General features: G+C 41.0%; 1 protein-coding gene across 3 annotated transcripts in view; it reads left to right on the top strand.

Annotated features, from left to right (window-relative positions):
• TBCE (tubulin folding cofactor E) overlaps positions 1 to 17429 on the top strand; it is a 79750-nt gene that overhangs the window by 10593 nt on the left and 51728 nt on the right. For 2 of the 3 annotated variants that reach the window (XM_055425768.2, XM_055425769.2), the window contains exon 2: positions 11709 to 11839. In XM_055425768.2, the coding sequence (XP_055281743.2) occupies positions 11740 to 11839 (100 nt within the window). In that variant the 5' untranslated portion in view covers positions 11709 to 11739. Of the gene's footprint in view, positions 1 to 1520; positions 1604 to 2478; positions 2592 to 11708; positions 11840 to 17429 lie in introns of those variants that run through there. The other variant, XM_055425767.2, reaches the window with a different exon arrangement.

Here is a 17429-nt window from a genome sequence, read left to right on the forward strand (position 1 = left end):
GGCACCTGCAATCAGTGTTTTTGCCCCCAAGGTGAGTTCCTGCCAACCCCTGCTCTCCAGGAGACCTTCTGAGACCCGCAGGTAGGTCTAGCCAAGGCTTCTGTGGAGTTGGTGCTTTGCCCTGGGTCCCAGTACACATGAAAACTTGTGTGTGTGCTCCAAGAGTGGAACCTGTGTTTCTCCCAGTGCTATGGAGCTCCTGCACTGACACCTCTCTGGCCTTCAAAGCTAGATTCTATGGGGACTCCTCTTGATGCCGGACTCCCCAGGGTGGGGAGCTTGATGTGGGACTCAGAACTCTCACTCCTATGAGAGAATCTCTGGGATGTAATTACTTTCCAGCTTGTGAGTTGCCCACCCAGGAGGAAGGGATTTTGCCTGTATTGCAAAAGTGCCCCTCCTGCAATCTCATTGTCTTCGGGTATAGAATATCTTTTTTGGTAGGGTCAATTCTTTTTTGTCAATCAGCCGTTAGTTGTGATTTTGGTGTTTTCGTGAAAGGAGTTGAGCTCAAGTACTTCTACTCTGCCATCTTGTCTCCAGCCTCAGCTTCTGTTATTTTGAACTTATATTTCTTTTGATTTGTGGAATATTTTTCTCTATCTATGGAGAAGGAAATGGCAACCCATTCTAATATTCTTGCCTGGGAAATCCAATGGTCAGAGGAACCTGGTGGGCTACAGTCCATGGGGTCACAAAGAATTGGACATGACTGAATAGAATCTGATTTATGATCTTAATTGACTAATACATTTACTATGTGTTGAACCTTTCTACACATAGTAACTCATTTAATTCTTAAAACAGCCCTGTGCTCCTAATATTACTGTATTTTGCAGATGGGGAAACTGAGGTTAAGTTGTCCAGTTCTCCCATAGCTAACATGTAATATTTTTATCCAGCCAACTGGCTGCATGTAATGTACATATAACATTAAATATGAACAAATATAACCTAAATTCTTACTTATTTTTCAGTATTCTTTCAGTTGCAGGACAAAGAATCCCAGCTCAAACTTATATGAACAAAACAAATAATTTCATGGTTCATTAAACTGGACCAATGAAAGGTTTTAAGCGTAGCTGGGTCAACTGCTTCTCTGCTTGGCCTTGTTTTCAGACAAGTTTTTTCCACATAGTGGCAGAAGTGTCCCTCAGTTGTCCAGGTTTAAGTGGTCCTTTTGTTTTAAGGTTTTGAGAAATGAATCCTCTCTTCAAGGGTCCGATTTTGACTCAGAACAAGTAGACTGCCACTTCTCTCCAAATAAGTTTTCTTTGGGATCAACAGGGAATTGCAACTCTCGGATGGGCCATGTGCAAGTCCCTGCACTGCATGGAAAGGAGAAAGCTTTTATAAAGGGAAGCTGGGAGGGCTAAATAAACAGGGTCCGCGGTTTTCCATTGGCTGAGGCCTTTCAGGAAAAGGAGTCTTTCATCTTGTTGGGCTGTGCTAAGATTGCAGGGCATGAGAACTCCTCCTTTCTGATCTGTTATTTAATTGAAGTTTCTGTTTAGTGTTCTGCAATGTCATTTCCTGGAAGATTGGCGCTGCCTGGGCAAGGATCTTCACACATGGACCAACTGCTGTGTGCCAAGAAATGGGGGTAAAGAGTCATCATACTGGCCGTCCTGGGCCGTGTGTCTACTCCTGTAGTGGGGGAATGGTAGCCCACTAGACAAAATACGCTTTCCAAAAGGGGAAAATGTTTGGGCTAAAGGAGGCAGAAAATAGGAAAAACCATTTTGGCAACATAGCAGTGACTCTTGTTCTTTCATTAGGTGCCATTCCCAAGTTAAGATTCTTCCAGTTGAAAAAGATAGCAGTTATTTTTAGAGAAATTGCTAAAATTTTGAAAGAATATTGTGCAGTTAGGAAAGTGAAAGTACTTTGTACAGTGCTGTAATTTATTTTCAATCATATGCTTTGTTGTTCCTCTCATATGCTTCAGTTTTCTTAATTGATTATTTAGGTAAAGACCTCTTCACAGTCTGATGAAGCCTGTGAACTCCTTAGAATATTTTTAAATACAGAAAAAAAGAATATTTCAGGATTTACCTGTGGTCCAATGCTTAAGAATCCACCTGCCAGTACAGGGGACATGGGTTTGATCCCTAGTCAGGAAAGATTCCACATGCCATGGGGGAACTAAACCCAAGTGTCACAACTACTGAAGCTTGTAAACTCTAGAACCTGTGCTCTGCAACAAGAGAAGCCACTGCAGTGATAAGCTCAAGCACTGCAACTAGACAACAGCTCCCTCTCACCACCACTAGAGAAAGCCTGCACACAGCTGGGAAGACCCAGCACAGCCAAAAAAATGTTTAAAAAGAGCTGGAAAAAAAAAAAACAAACCCTAGAATTTCATATGAAATCATTTTTGTGAAATAAAGTTATCAGAATACTTTAAAAATGGTAGTATAATAGTATGTGAGTTTCTTTTTTTTTGTTTTGTTCTTGGCCTCTCTGTGCTGCGTGTAGGATCTCAGTTCCCCAACCAGGGACTGAACTGGTGCCACCTGCAGGGGAAGTGCAGAATTTTAACCAGTGGACTGACAGAGAAGTCCCTTCACTGTGTGTGTTTTACTAATATAGTAAGTAACACTCTGGTGGTAGGTGTAATAAATATTATAATTTCGAAGTGGTGATGAATGTAACATTTATTTTGAGATAGCTTTAATAGCATACACTTTATTTAGGAAGAGAGATTGTGGCAAAAGCTCAGTAACTGAACTTGTGGCCTCAAGGGTCCTTTCTAGGAAGATATATGCAGTACTGTGAATGTCACTAAAACTTTCTGGAATAGGCTTATTATTTGAATGGAAATATATCTTTGTTCAAAACAATCCAGAATAAGATTTGTGAGATTGATAGTGTATATCAGGAAGATATATACACTTGTTTGCAGCCAAGAGTATTGGCATTAGAGTGTTAAGCATAAATGACAGAAGGAGAGTGAGAAAGAAGAGATCTATAGATCAGACGGTAAGGAGGAGAGCGAGGTTGTTGCTCTCTAGATTGTAAAAGTAGCACAAAAATAAGGTAGAGGTGTGCTGGGAGATTTCAGCGATTTTAAATCTGCCAGACGGAGAAGGCAATGGCAAGCCACTCCAGTTCTCTTGTCTAGAAAATCCCATGGACGGAGGAGCCTGGTGGGCTGCAGTCCATGGGGTCGCTACGAGTTAGACATGACTGAGGGACTTCACTTTCACTTTTCACATTGGAGAAGGAGGTGGCAACCCACTCCAGTGTTCTTGCCTCCTTTCCTTCCTAAGGACAAGACCTTTTTTATTTTTTTTGATCATTGAAGTTCTTGGAAACAACAAAATGAGAGAAAAGATTCCTTTGAAGTCTCATTAACAAGGAGGAAGAAACAAGTGAAGTCGGAGACCCTGAATGTTGTGGGAAAAGAAACTACTATTTTTGAGTCTCTCCAGACAAAATGTTGAGTATAATTGAACTGTGTTCTTGGGTATCAGGAAAGTATATTTTAAAAATAGAGAATTACCATACTTTCAGGATTCAGTGTCCCAGTCAAAGCTGAATCAAAGTTCTGTAAAATCTAAAATTTGGGAGTTAAATTTTAAATTATATTTAAAATTCTAGTAAAATACAGACAATATAAAATTTACCATCTTCTTTAAATGTATAGTAGTGTTAAGTATGTTTATATTATTGGTCAGCTATCAGTACCATCTGTCTTCAGAACACTGTTCATTTTGCCAAATTGAAACTGTCACCACTGAACAACTCATTTCCCTCTCACCCCAGCATATGGTAGCCAAGATTCTGCTTTCTGTCTGAAGTTGACTACCCTCGGTACCTCGCTTAAGTGGAATCATAACGCTATTTTTCCTTTTGTGACTGGCTTAGTGTTGTTTTTCTGAGATTCATTCATGTATCATGTGGTAGAATTTCCTTCATTTTAAGGCTGAGTAATCCAGTGTGTGTATATACTGTATTTGTTTTATCCATTCCTCCATCGCTGGACATTTGAGGTACTTCCACCTTTTGGCTGTTGTGAATAATACTCCTGTGAGCATCTGGGTGTGCAGATGTCTGCTTATGTCGCTCCATTCAGTTTTTTTCAAATTATTTTATTTGAGGAATTGTGTAGCATCTCATCATTAAGACCATGCAGAAAACAGTTTAGATTTTAAAAGCCAATTAAGAAAAAGATCAGTAAACCAATAGGAAATTGACAAAGGATTCTGAACATGCAGTTCTTAGAAAAGGAGATCAAAATTAATAGATGCTTAGTTCTCCTCATAAGAGGAAATGCAAATAAAATACATATTTCATTTATCAGACTGACAGGTAACTAAAAGGGTGTTAATATTCTGTGAAGGGCAAGGTTGTGATGATATGGAGGCTTATATACAGCTAATGGAATTGTAAACAGGGTCAGCCACTAGAAAGGGGCATTTGTCATTACTTATCAGAATTAAAAATGCACATACCCATTGACTTGGCAGTACCCATTTTGAGAATGTTTCCTACAGATATTTTTGCACAGCTGCAAAAGATAAATATACAGGATTAATCCTTGATGTATTGTTTGCGGTAGCAAAAACTTGGGAGTAACTTAAATGTCCATCAGCTTGAAGACTAGTTAATACAACTTGTTATATCTATACAAATCCTATGCAGCTATCAAAAATTTCAATGCTCCACATGGCTCTGGATAAGTCTTTAGGATGTATTATTGAATGAAAATACAAGGAATAGAATCACACATATAGTATGCTATCATCTGTGTAAAGAAAGAAAAGAATATATTTGCTTATATGTGCATAAAATATGTATGGAAGTATCTGTAAGATACAAGTAAAGCTGTTGTCAGTGGGAAGGGAGAATGACTAGCTATTCAAAATTTAGATGAAAAAGATATGCATAGAAAAAAGCAAAGGGGATTACTAAAATAGAGGAAGAGATAGTTCTAAACCAATGACTTAGACCCTCTAACACAGCTCTTAAGAAAAATAGCAGAACCTCAAAATCAACATGTGAAAAAACTTAAAAGATTTTAGAATTAATTTAGACTAAAAAGTAGTATAAGAAAACCAACTTCTTGGGTATAGTAACACATTTTTTTCCTTTTTGCTGCTTTTAGTAATATATTTTTTTAAAACTTTAAATCCTAAACTTTACTTTTTGGCTGTGCCACTTAGCCTGAAGGCTTAGTTCCCCAACCAGGGATTTAACCTGGGCCCCCAGCAGTTGACGGTCAGAGGTCTACCCATTGGACTGCCAGGGGTCCAAATCCTAAACATTTTTAGATATATATATGAAAAAAGAAAGATACAATAGTCTTCCTTATCTGTGGAGGTTATGTTCCGAAACCCCCAGTGGATTCCTGAAGCTGCAGATAGTATCTCTAATTATAGTATTTCCCCCTCACGTTTATTTATGAATTAGACACGGTAAGAGATTAACAGTAATGATAAAATAGAACAATTGTAGTCATGTAAAAGTAATAAAAGTTGTGTGAGTGTGGTTTCTCAGTCTCAAGATATCTTATTACTATAAAAGTTTAATGCCTTTTTCATTTAAGCACTTATCATGCGTGTGGTCAAATTGCCAACATCCGCTGGGATCATATAAAAAGCAAGAGAATTTTAGAAAAACAGCTACTTCTGCTTCATTGACTACGCTAAAGCCTTTGACTGTGTGGATCACAACAAACTCTGGAAATTTCTTAAAAGATATGGGAATACCAGACCACCTTACCTGCCTCCTGAGAAACCTGAATGAAGGTCAAGAAGCGTTAGAACCAGACCTGGAACAACAGACTGGTTCCAAATTGGGAAAGGAGTATGTCAAGTCTGTATATTGTCACGCTGCTTATTTAGCTTCTATACAGAGTGCATCATGTGAAATGCTGGGCTGGACGAAGCACAAGCTGGAATCAAGATTGCCGGGAGAAATATCAATAACCTCAGATGTGCAGATGATACCACCCTCCCTTATGGCTGAAAGCGAAGAAGAACTAAAGAGCCTCATGATGAAAGTGAAAGAGGAGAATGGAAAAGTTGGCTTAAAGCTCAACATTCAGAAAACTAAGATCATGGCATCTGGTTCCATCACTTCATGGCAAATAGATGGGGAAACAATGAAAACAGTGCCAGACTTTTATTTTGGGGGCTCCAGAATTACTGCAAATGGTGACTGCAGTCACGAAATTAAAAGACACTTACTCCTTGGAAGAAAAGCTATGACCAACCTAGACAGCATATTAAAAAGCAGAGACATTACCAACAAAAGTCCGTCTGATCAAAGCTATGGTTTTTCCAGTAGTCACATATGGATGTGAGAGTTGGACTATAAAGAAAGCTGAGCGCCAAAGAATTGATGCTTTTGAACTGGGTGTTGGAGAAGACTCTTGAGAGTCCCTTGGACTGCAAGGAGATCCAACTAGTCCATTCTAAAGGAGATCAGTCCTGAATATTCATTGGAAGGACTGATGTTGAAGCTGAAACTCCAATACTTTGGCCACCTGATGTGAAGAACTGACTCATTGGAATAGACCCTGATGCTGGGAAAGATTGAAGGCAGGAGAAGGGGACGAAAGAGGGTGAGATAGTTGGATGGCATCGCTGACGCAATGGATGTTAATTTGAGTAGGCTCCGGGAGTTGATGGACAGGGAAGCCTGGCGTGCTACAGTCCATGGGGTCTCAAAGAGTCGGAAACGACTGAGCGACTGAATTGAACTGAAGCCTTAGCCTTCTACCCCATTCCTCCTGTTTGATTGACAGGATTATATCTCCTGACTGACAGTGTCTTTTGATTTCAGTGAAACATTGAACAAAGTTCATGACATTATTGAATGTGAGGTGGGTAATAGAAAGGCTTGTAACTGAAAAGTATTACCCATGGGTTTCTGTCTTTGGTTGGAGTCTTATATTCTTTTTTGTCTTCGTTTTTACAAAACTACACAGGAGAGGTAGTTAATATGTTGGATTATTTGATGTTTAATATATATGTATGTAAAGTTCTACATTTATAATAATGATATAATGTATTAAACTCCTACCTCAAACATTAGTTGTACAAACACAGAATGGAGAAGGCCTGATTTGAAAGCTCTTGATGAGAATTCCTGAGAAACAAGTAGATTTTCTCTTGGTATCGGTGTTAGTACTTCTTTTTTGATGAATAAGTTGGTCGTGGCTTTCTAGAATCTTAAGTGTATTTATTTCCTTGGAATAATTGTCTCAAGAGTTTTTCCTATGAAATTATTTAAGAGGATACTAATAGTTTTAAAATAAAAGATACTTTTAGCTGTTTTCTTTGGAATAGTAAATAATAAAAACATAACAGAGAAGCGATTAAATTGTGTTATCTACATGTCAGGAGTAAATAAGTTACTGTGGCTGTATAGAAAAATGTTGGCAGAATGTTAAAAGAAATATAACAGAAATTATATATCTGTTTCTATTGTAATGAAATTCTGTTTATACATTAGTGAGACTTGGAAGGACTTTTAAAACTATTGAGAACTGTTTTTAGGGTAATACAATAATATATGTATGCTCAGTCACTCTTTGCAGCCCTGTGGAGTATGTCCTCCAGGCTCCTAGGAGTCCATGGGGTTTTCCAGCCAAGAATACTGGAGTGGGTTGCCATTTCCTATTACAGGGAAGATAATAATTAAATAGTGAAATTTAAACATTTTAATTTTATGATCAGAAAGTGATATAGTTTATTTCATTGCGGTCTTAATAGCGAGCAGCAGTCTTTCCCATGAAAAGGAGAAAAAGTGAACTATAATATTAGGCTACATTATTAGAGGTGTGACGTTCAGACCATTGAACCCACACAAGTCATCACATTTGGAATATGGTTTTCAGTTTTAGGTGTTTTGTTTTTGTTTTTATTGTAGCGTAATTGGTTTACAATGTTGTGTTAGTTTCCAGTGTACAGGTGTTGTAATATTAAAGAATCTGTAAATGAATTATGGAGGAGATCTTGGAATTCACGTGAGGATGGAGGTGGGAATGTTTACCCTGTTAATGGGTTTTAGAAGGTGGGGACAGGAAGAGGAGAAAGGGAAAGTAATAACATAATGGGGCCTTCAGATCTTGAAATGTCAGCTGGAAAAGGGAATAGCTGTTTCTTTATAGCTGCAGAGTACTAAAATCAGTGGGTGGAAACGACAGCAACAGGCTGTGGAGGTCCAGGGTGGACCAGTAACTAACATCCAGCAGGTGTGACAACAGGATACAGGAACTGATTTGGTGACTGGCCAGAGGGAGAAGAAACCAAGGCATAGGTCACCAAGACAAGGAGCCAGTTTCTAGTTCCTTACAGAAGGTCATGGTATAAAGGAACAATTACTAGAAGAGTTAAGAGACTAGACAGGATCATCAAAATACATAATGCAGGGAATTCTCTGGTGGTCCAGTGGTTAGGACTTCACGCTTTCACTGCTCACGGCCCAGCTTCAATCCCTGATTGGGGAACTAAAATCTCACAAGGTGCAGGATGCTGCCAAAAAAAAAAAACCATGATGTAGAACCAGTTATTAACTGACCTTGGATACCATATACCAGATGATCTCAGATCCTGTGGGCACAACATAGAGATGGGAATGAAAATAATTGTTACTAGAGATCAAGTAGAGTTGAGCAGGTGAAGGAACTTTAAACTTTTATAAATTAATTATATATATTAAAGGACTGTGAGGATGACTTCCTAATGTCTCCTTTTCTTACTTCTGCTTTTTATGCCACTTGGTCTCCTACTCGCCAGTTGACTATTGCCCCTTTCTTCTTATCCAGACATCCTAGCTGTGAGCGTGATCTGTAAGGTGGTCTCCTTAGGCCAAGCCCCAGCAAGAACTTAAGATTCATTGTGAGGCTTAGTTGTGAGTGTCTGGGTTTGGATAGCCCACATGCACTCTAGTTCAAGGAATCAAGATTTGGACTTCTACTTTAACTTCTTGTAGGAATGGTGGTCTATAGTGACCTTATTAGTTTTTCTCCTTGGGGACTAGAACTTCGCACCAGGGCCCTACCTACTGACTAGACCTCTTAGCTGCATGACTCCATGTGTGTCTGAGCCTGCTAAACCATGGCTTCCCCACACCTGCCCTTATCTTCCTATTGACTTTTCTTCAAATTATCTGAACTGTTTTGATTCTTCCCACCAATTTGAGGCTCTGGGCTGATTTCCCTTTTGCTCTTCAAACCTGCCAGGCAAGTTTAGATCTAGATGCTGGCTCCCTCCTGACTGCCCTGTCCGCCCATATTTATCTTTCTTACTTTGTTTTTGTTGTTGCGCTTTGATAATCAAACTGTCAAAATTCAGCCTCACCTCCCATGCAGCTTTTTTTTCTTGCAGTACTCACCTTATTGCAATGTTCTGGAATCAAACACAACATCTCAAGAGGTTTGCCCATATTTTTTTTTTATCATTTATTTATTGTTTTTATTAAATTGAACTATAGTTGTTTTACAGTGTTGTGTTAATTTCTGCTGCTGCTAAGTCACTTCAGTCGTGTCCAACTCTGTGTGACCCCATAGACGGAAGCCCACCAGGCTCCCCCGTCCCTGGGATTCTCCAGGCAAGAACACTGGAGTGGGTTGCCATTTCCTTCTGCAGTGTGTGAAAGTGAAGTCGCTCAGTCGTGTCCGACCCTTAGCGACCCCATGGACTGCAGCCTACCAGGCTCCTCCATCCATGGGATTTTCTAGGCAAGAGTACTGGAGTGGCTTGCCATTGTGTTAATTTCTACAGTACCACAAAGTGGTTCAGGTATACACGCACACACATATATATACACGCATTCTTTTTTAAAATATTTTTTTCCATTACGGTTTCTCATAGGATATTGAATACAGCTCTTTGTGCTCTACCAGTAGGACCTGGTTGTTTATCCATTCTGTGTATAAAAACTTAACATCTACTAACCCAAGGATTCCACTCCATCCCTCCCCCTTGGCCACCACCAACTTGTTCTCTGTGTCTGTGATTCTTTTGCGTAGTTAAGTTCATTTATGTCATATTTTAGATTCCACATATAAGTGATATCATGTGGTGTTTATCCACATATAAGTGATATCATGTGGTGTTTATCTTCCTCTTTCTGACTTACTTCACTTAGTATGATAATCTCTTGTTATGATAATCTCATGGATAACCATCCATGTTGCTGCAAATGGCATTATTTCCTTCTTTTGGACTGAGCAGCATTCCATTGTATATATGCACCACATCTTCTTTATCCATTCATCTGTTAATGGACATTTAGGTTGTTTCCATATCTTGGCTATTTTGAATAGTGTTACTGTGAACACAGGGTGCATGTAACTTTTTGACATATAGGTTTGTTTGGTTGTATGTCCCAGAATGGGATTGCTGGATCAGATGGTAATCCTGTTTTTAGTTCTCTGAGGAACCTCCATACTGTTTAATTTTTGGCCTCACTGTGGATCATTTGGGATCTTTAGTTCCTTGACCAGAGGGTAAAGCTGTGCCCCCTTCAGTGAACATGTGGAACCCTAACCACTGGTCCAGGGGATTCCCCTTTCCGTTTTTACCCCAAATAATTTCATTTGATAATAGCCTTACTGGAGACAATTATTCTTGAATATCATCAGCTATCTAGTCAGCGTTCAGATGTTCAATTTTCTCATAATTTATTTTGAAAATTATTTACAGTGTTTAAGAGTTCAGGTTCCAAACAATGTTCATACACAACTAATTAGTTGACATCTCTTATATTTCCTTTAATCTTTTTTTTCCCCCTTCCATCTCTTTCTTTTTATCTGTTGAAGAAACTGACTTGTTGAAGTGGGAGTTGGATCTAGTGATCATTCCTCGAGAGACGGTGCTTCTCTCTTGGGCTCCCTATTGTTAGGGTTCTAAATTTGTCATTCTATGTGTTCCTTCCTGCCTCTGTGGATTTGTGTGCTTCTACTTCCGGGGCAGAGGATGATGCCAGTGTTGCATGTTTCCTTTCCCTTTTCTCTGTCACCTTGATCCCTCTCCCCTTTCCTTCCCTTCCCATCCTTAGTAAAAGTACACAGGCATGTGATGTGAACTAATTAGAGTTCAGTTCAGTTCAGTCGCTCAGTCGTGTCCGACTCTTTGTGACCCCATGAATCACAGCACGCCAGGCCTCCCTGTTCGTCACCAACTCCTGGAGTTCATTTAAACTCACGTCCGTCGAGTCGGTGATGCCATCCAGCCATCTCATTTTCTGTCGTCCCCTTCTCCTCCTGCCCCCAATCCCTCCCAGCATCAGAGTCTTTTCCAGTGAGTCAGCTCGTCGCATGAAGTGGCCAAAGTATTGTAGTTTCAACTTCAGCATCAGTCCTTCCAATGAATACCTAGGACTGATCTCCTCTAGAATGGACTGGTTAGATCTCCTTGCAGTCCAAGGGACTCTCAAGAGTCTTCTCCAACACCACAATTCAAAAGCATCAATTCTTCGGCGCTCAGCTTTCTTCACAGTTCAACTCTCACATCCATAAATGACCTAAAGCAAGTTTTTTTTTTTTTTAATGCATTAAATTATCAAAACGGAGAGTAAAGTAAAATCACATTCTGAGAGTCTGGTACATAAACCCTTAGGTTCTTTTCTTCACCAAAATAGGAAGGCTAAATTGGGTAGAAGCGTTGACCTAATGAGCATCTGCATACAATTAAAAAAATTTTTTTTAAGAATTTTACTAAATTCTTGTCAATGTCATATATTTTTCCTAGATCTCATATTTTGGATTCTGGCTATGTTATAATGAACAGCACTTTGTCGTCAGATGTCGTTGGTCGGAGAGTTGAAGTTAATGGGGAACATGCAACAGTTCGTTTTTCTGGCATTGTCCCTCCTGTGGCAGGTAATTCATGATTTTGCGTGTGCGTGTTTATTTTGTAGTTGTTTCTGGTAGGTGTCTCAGTAGAGGCCTATAATACCCATTTGAGGATGCTAACAACCAAGTTATATATGCTCTGATACAGTTTTACTTCAGGGACATTATCCTGTGGTATCCATGACTTAATTTGATTATACACTTATCTAATTTAATGTTGCTATTTTATATTAAGTCAGTCTTAAAATATTTTCAATGTAAGCTTTAAACCATAACAAAACTTGAATTTCCATAATCCTAAGCTCAAACATGAAGTAATACTTTTGAAATTTCTATTATCGTTAATCCATGTATATGTGTAATTCAAATTGATCTGAATACAATTTTATGTTACCATTGTTCACTTTTGATTTGGTATATATCTATGTTTCCATAGCGTTATTTTACTTGTATTGCCTTTTCTATTGAGATGTAGTTAGCATATTAGTTTTGGGTGTACAGTGTAATGCTTCAGTGTTTGTATATATTGCCGCTTGGCCACCTGTCGGTCCTCTGTGCAGATATTTTCTCCCAGTCTGGGTGTTGACATTTCATTTTGTTTATTGTTTCCTTTGCTGTACAAAAGCTTTTGAGTTTAAGTAGGTCCCATTTTTGTTTTTATTCCCATTATTCTGGGAGACAGACTGAGAAAAGATATTGCTGCAGTTTATGTCAGAGAGTGTTCTGCTTATGTTTTCCTCTAGGAATTTTAAAGTACCCGGTCTCACATTTAGGTCTTTAATGCATTTTGAGTTTATTTTTGTTTATGATGTTTAAGAAGGATCTGATTTCATTTTTTTGTACATATAGCTGTCCATTTTTGCCAGCACCATTTGTTGAAGAGACTGTCTTTCCAACATTGCGTGTTCTTGCCTCCTTTGTTATAGATTAATTGACCCTAGGTCCATGGGTTTATTTCTGGACTGTCTGTCCTGTTCCATTGATCTATACTTCTGTTTTTGTGCCAGTACCATACTGTTTTGATGACTGTTGCTTTGTAGTACAGTCTGAAATCAGGGAGCCTGGCTCCTCCAGTTCTGTTTTTCTTTCTCAAGATTGCTTTTGCTGTTTGGGATCTTTTGTGTCTCCATACAAATTTTAAGATTATTTTCTAGTTCTGTGGAAAATGCCAGTGGTAATTTGGTAGGGATTGCATTGAATCTGTAGACTGCCTTGGGTAATATGGTCATTTTGACAATATTGGGTCTTCCAGTCCATGAACATGGTTTCCATCGGTTGTGTCTTCTTCGATTTCTTTCATCAGCTTCTTACAGTTTTCAGAGTATAGCTCTTTTGTCTCCTTAGGTTTATTCCTTGGTATTTTATTCTTTGTGATAAGATGGTAAGTGAAATTGTTTCTTGAATTTCTCTTTATGATCTGTCATTGTTAGTGTATAGAAATGGATTAACTTGTATTTGGCTTGTGAGATCTCAGGTCCCTGACCAGGGACTGAACCCTAGCCATGGCAGTGAAAGTCCAAAGTCCTAACCACAAGGCCACCAGAGCACTCCTTTACTTATATTTCTTAATGGTTACATTTAGTATAGTACATAGTTTGTTTAATCATTCCTCCTTTTTAGACCTTAATTTCTAGTTTTTCTACTTTTGTCAATGACAGTAGTATAGTAGACTTATTTATATGTCTTAGTCAATCAGTCAACAAATATTTAAGTGCCTTCTATATATTAGGAATTGGCTTAAATGTATACAAGGTATTCAGTGGTAAATTTACACCAGAGAGTCTCAAAATATGGTCACTGAAGAGTATCAACGTCACTTGGTTACTTGTTAGCAATGTACATTCTTGGGCCCCACCCCAGAACTACTGAATCAAAAACTCTGGAGATGGGACCCAGCCATCTGTGTTTTAAGAAGCTCTGCAGGGCATTTTACTAGGTTCATTAAGGTTGAGAACCACTGAACTAAATAGATATGGACTCTGCCTTCGTGGACCTAAGATTTACCAGAATATTTAGTATGGAGAGGGTTTCTTCCCTTGTTTTACTTGGATTATTGGTAAATTGAAAGAGATTAGCTGATTAGCAACCTTCATGGCTAATTAAGCAGCATTGTGTACCAATTGCTTTTATATGCTCTCCATTTTGAACAAGAACGTTATTACAACTCTAAAATTATAACAGCTCTAGAATATAGATGTTATTTTTACAGATGAAGAGACCGAGACTCAGGTCTCAAAGCTTTCCTATAAAAAGCTGGGATTTGAAACTGTACTTTAGAGCCCATACCCTTTGTGTTCTATTGCTTCTCAAGACTGAATAGTTTAAGATGCTTGATATATATTGCCAAGTTGCTGTCTGAAAGTATTGGATCAATGTCCAACTCTTGGAAATTTCGAATGCCCTAGTTCTCTGGGAAGTAGACTGAGGTGGAGATTCACTTTTAGGCAGTTTACTAGTCAAACAGTGTATTAGGTCGTCCTCTTAGAATTGATAGTAGTGCAAGCGAAGGGAAGGGAGCTGGACTGGGCAGAGGGAGAAGCTGGGCCGTGATTATTCTAGTCTTTTCTTTATTTTTGGCTGTGCTGGGTCTTCATTGCTTCATGTGGGCTTTCTCTAGTTGCAGCAAGCACGGGCAATACCCTTTATTGTGTGTGATGGCTTCTCTTGTTGCAGAACAGGGACTCTAGGCGAGCGGGCTTCGGTAGTCGTGGCCGTAGGCCCTGGAACTCAGGCTCAGTAGTTGTGGCATATGTACTTAGTGACTCCATGGCATGTGGAATCTTCCTGGACCAGGGGTCAAACCCGAGTCTCCTGTATTGGCAGACGGATTCTTGTCCACTGAGCCAGGAAAGTCCAGGTGCCATGATTATTCTAAATAAAGGATTTATCTGGTCTTGTGGGGGAACTCTGAAGATAGGATGACCCTCTAGAGTCTTTCATAGTTGAGATGTGATGATCTATCACTGGGTTGTGGCTGCCTTAGGAAGGAGGTGTGCTCTGGGCCAAGGTGTTTTTTTTTAGTGGAGACAGTTCTAAAAGAGGGCCTGCCACTGAGTGCCAACTGCCAAAAGCCAGTACTGCCAGCACCCAGGGGGAGTTCATTCCAGTTCCTAAAGGCAGACTAGAGTGCCACCTCACAAATACAGTAAGTTAGGTGGAAGCTATTTAATGGTGGTTTAACAACACACATTGGAGAAGGAAATGGCAGCCCACTCCAGTGTTCTTGCCTGGAGAATCCCAGGGACGGCAGAGCCTGGTGGACTGCCGTCTATGGGGTCGCACAGAGTTGGACACGACTGAAGTGACTTAGCAGCAGCAGCAGCAACAATATGAAGGGATGTACATTATTTTCACTTATTAAGTTCCCGGTGACTTTGACACTTTCTTCATGTATGTATTATCAGGCATTTTTCCTCCAGAAAATTATAATTCTGCCAAGAGGGAGCTTCTGTGTGTTTACTTTTTGTTGTATCATTGTATGCAGCATTCTTTCCATTCCTTCAATTGGTGCCACTTTTCGATTTCTTGTAGAGCTCATCTCTGGGATAGGTACAAAGATGCAGAGAAATGGAACACAGATTTAGTACTTACTCCTTATTTCACTAAGGGCTTCCCTGGTGGCTCAGAGGTTAAAACGTCTGCCTGCAATGTGGGAGACCTGGGTTCGATCCTTGGGTCAGGAAGATCCCCTGGAGAAGGAAATGGCAACCTATTCCAGTATTCTTGCCTGGAGAATCCCATGGATGGAGGAGCCTGGTGGGCTACAGTCCACAGGGTCGCAAAGAGCTGGACACGACTGAGCAACTCCACTTATTTCACTGGATGTGGCTGTAGGGCTGTTGTGACAACTCAATGAGTTAAAAGCTTAAAAGCACTTAGACCAGTTACTGGTGTTTGCTGAGCACCTGGAATAGCCACACCTAGCCCGCTGAGTGCTTATTAGGTGCTCAGTTCGTTTGTTGAATGACGGAATGATCTCTCATCCAGTGATGTCGACAGCATCATCCCTGTTTTCTGGATGAGGACATTGAGGCACAGAAAGGTTAAGTAGACCTGAGCTCACCTGGTTAGGAATTCATGAGGAATTATTCTGACTCTTAACCCCTGAAGGGAAAGTGTTGCTTGCTCAGTCATGTCCTACTCTTTGGGACCCCGTGGACTGTAGCCCCCCAGACTCTTCTGGTCCACAGAATTCTCCAGGCAAGTATACTGGAGTGGGTTGCCATTTCCTACGCCAGGAGATCTTCCCCACCCAAGGATCAAACCCAGGTCTCCCGCATTGCAAGCAGATTCTTTACCATCTGAGCCACCGGACAGCCCTCCCTGTGCTGAGTAAAATGTGAAAGAAACACAAAGGCAGGGCATATTTGGAGCTGTGAAGGGAGGTGTCAGTTCAGGGGAAGGAATGAACCATGGAGTGGAAATTTGATCTGCTGCTCTGTGCTACCAACTTCTGGGCTCTGCTGTTTTAGGGCTTTATTTGTTTTATCTGCTTTAGGGCTGCAGTGGCAGAACTGTGAGCTCAGATTCCAACACTCTACACCTGGTTCCTCAGGTGTAGGGTGAGGTGGCAGGGCCGGGAATTCCCCCAGAGGATCTGGGCAGGGCCTCTAGAGCGACCTGGACTGATTGCTGTAGCAGCTCAGCCCCATCTGCCTCGGCTGTTATTCGGTTCCTCCCGAGGCCTCTCCTTCAGGCCATGGTGTTGGGGAGCAGGGGTGGCCTGCATGAATCCTGTTAACATGGAGTCCAGTTGAGGCCAAGGGGGTGGCTCCCACTGGTATCTGCAAGTAAGATCTCCGGGTGGCCCTGCCTGCGTCTGGCTGTCATTTGGGGGAATAATCACTGTTCACAAAAAAGAGCTTCACTCCTTTGCTTCGGTCTGTCTCCTGCTAAAGACACAGAATCTGAACATTTAACAAATGGTGGCTCCATAATTTAGAGGAAGAGCCAAGAGGCACCCGACCCATGGAAGGAGGGCGACAGAGCTGAGGGGTCCCCTTCCTCAGTCCGCCCGTATCCGCCCCACCTGCTCGGTCAGGCCGCTCTCTCTGGGGAACTGATTTTGTTCGGCTTGCATTGAAACAGGAGCTGAGGAAGGTCAGTTGTCTGCAGCTGGTAGATGGAGACTTCTTTGCCTTCTTTTCTTGGGAGAGTCCAGCTTCAGTATTGAGGACGGATGAGGAGGAAGAAGGGTGGGGGGAAACGAGACTGCTCAGGAGCCAGGGACGTGCTCGCTCCTCAACTCTGGAACCCAGAAGAGTAATGAGGCCCCTGGGAGACCCCCATGTTCGGCATGGGTAGTGGCCCTATAGCCTTGTGTGGGGGCCTGGAGGCCCTAATTCCTCTAGGCCCTCATTCCAGGGGACTGGGAGTGACGCCCTTAACCCCTCCCTTCACCTCAGTGTGAACAGCCAGCTGCACCCTTCTCTCAAGCTAAGAGTGAGCTCCCTGACCACCCACTTGGGGAGGAATTCATCCCAGCCGCTCTTTGCACTCCCCAGGGTGGTCCTGATGCTCAGAGGGCCACCTCGCAGGCAGCCTTTATTAAACTGTGAAACTCCACAGACCCTCCTCACCTCAAGAAAGCAGGGGCTGACACCTTGGCATCTCTCAG

The sequence above is a fragment of the Moschus berezovskii genome, chromosome 12 (genome assembly GCF_049115385.1).
Source record: "Moschus berezovskii isolate FMDL1 chromosome 12, NW_MosBer_1.0, whole genome shotgun sequence".
NCBI lineage: Eukaryota > Metazoa > Chordata > Mammalia > Artiodactyla > Moschidae > Moschus > Moschus berezovskii.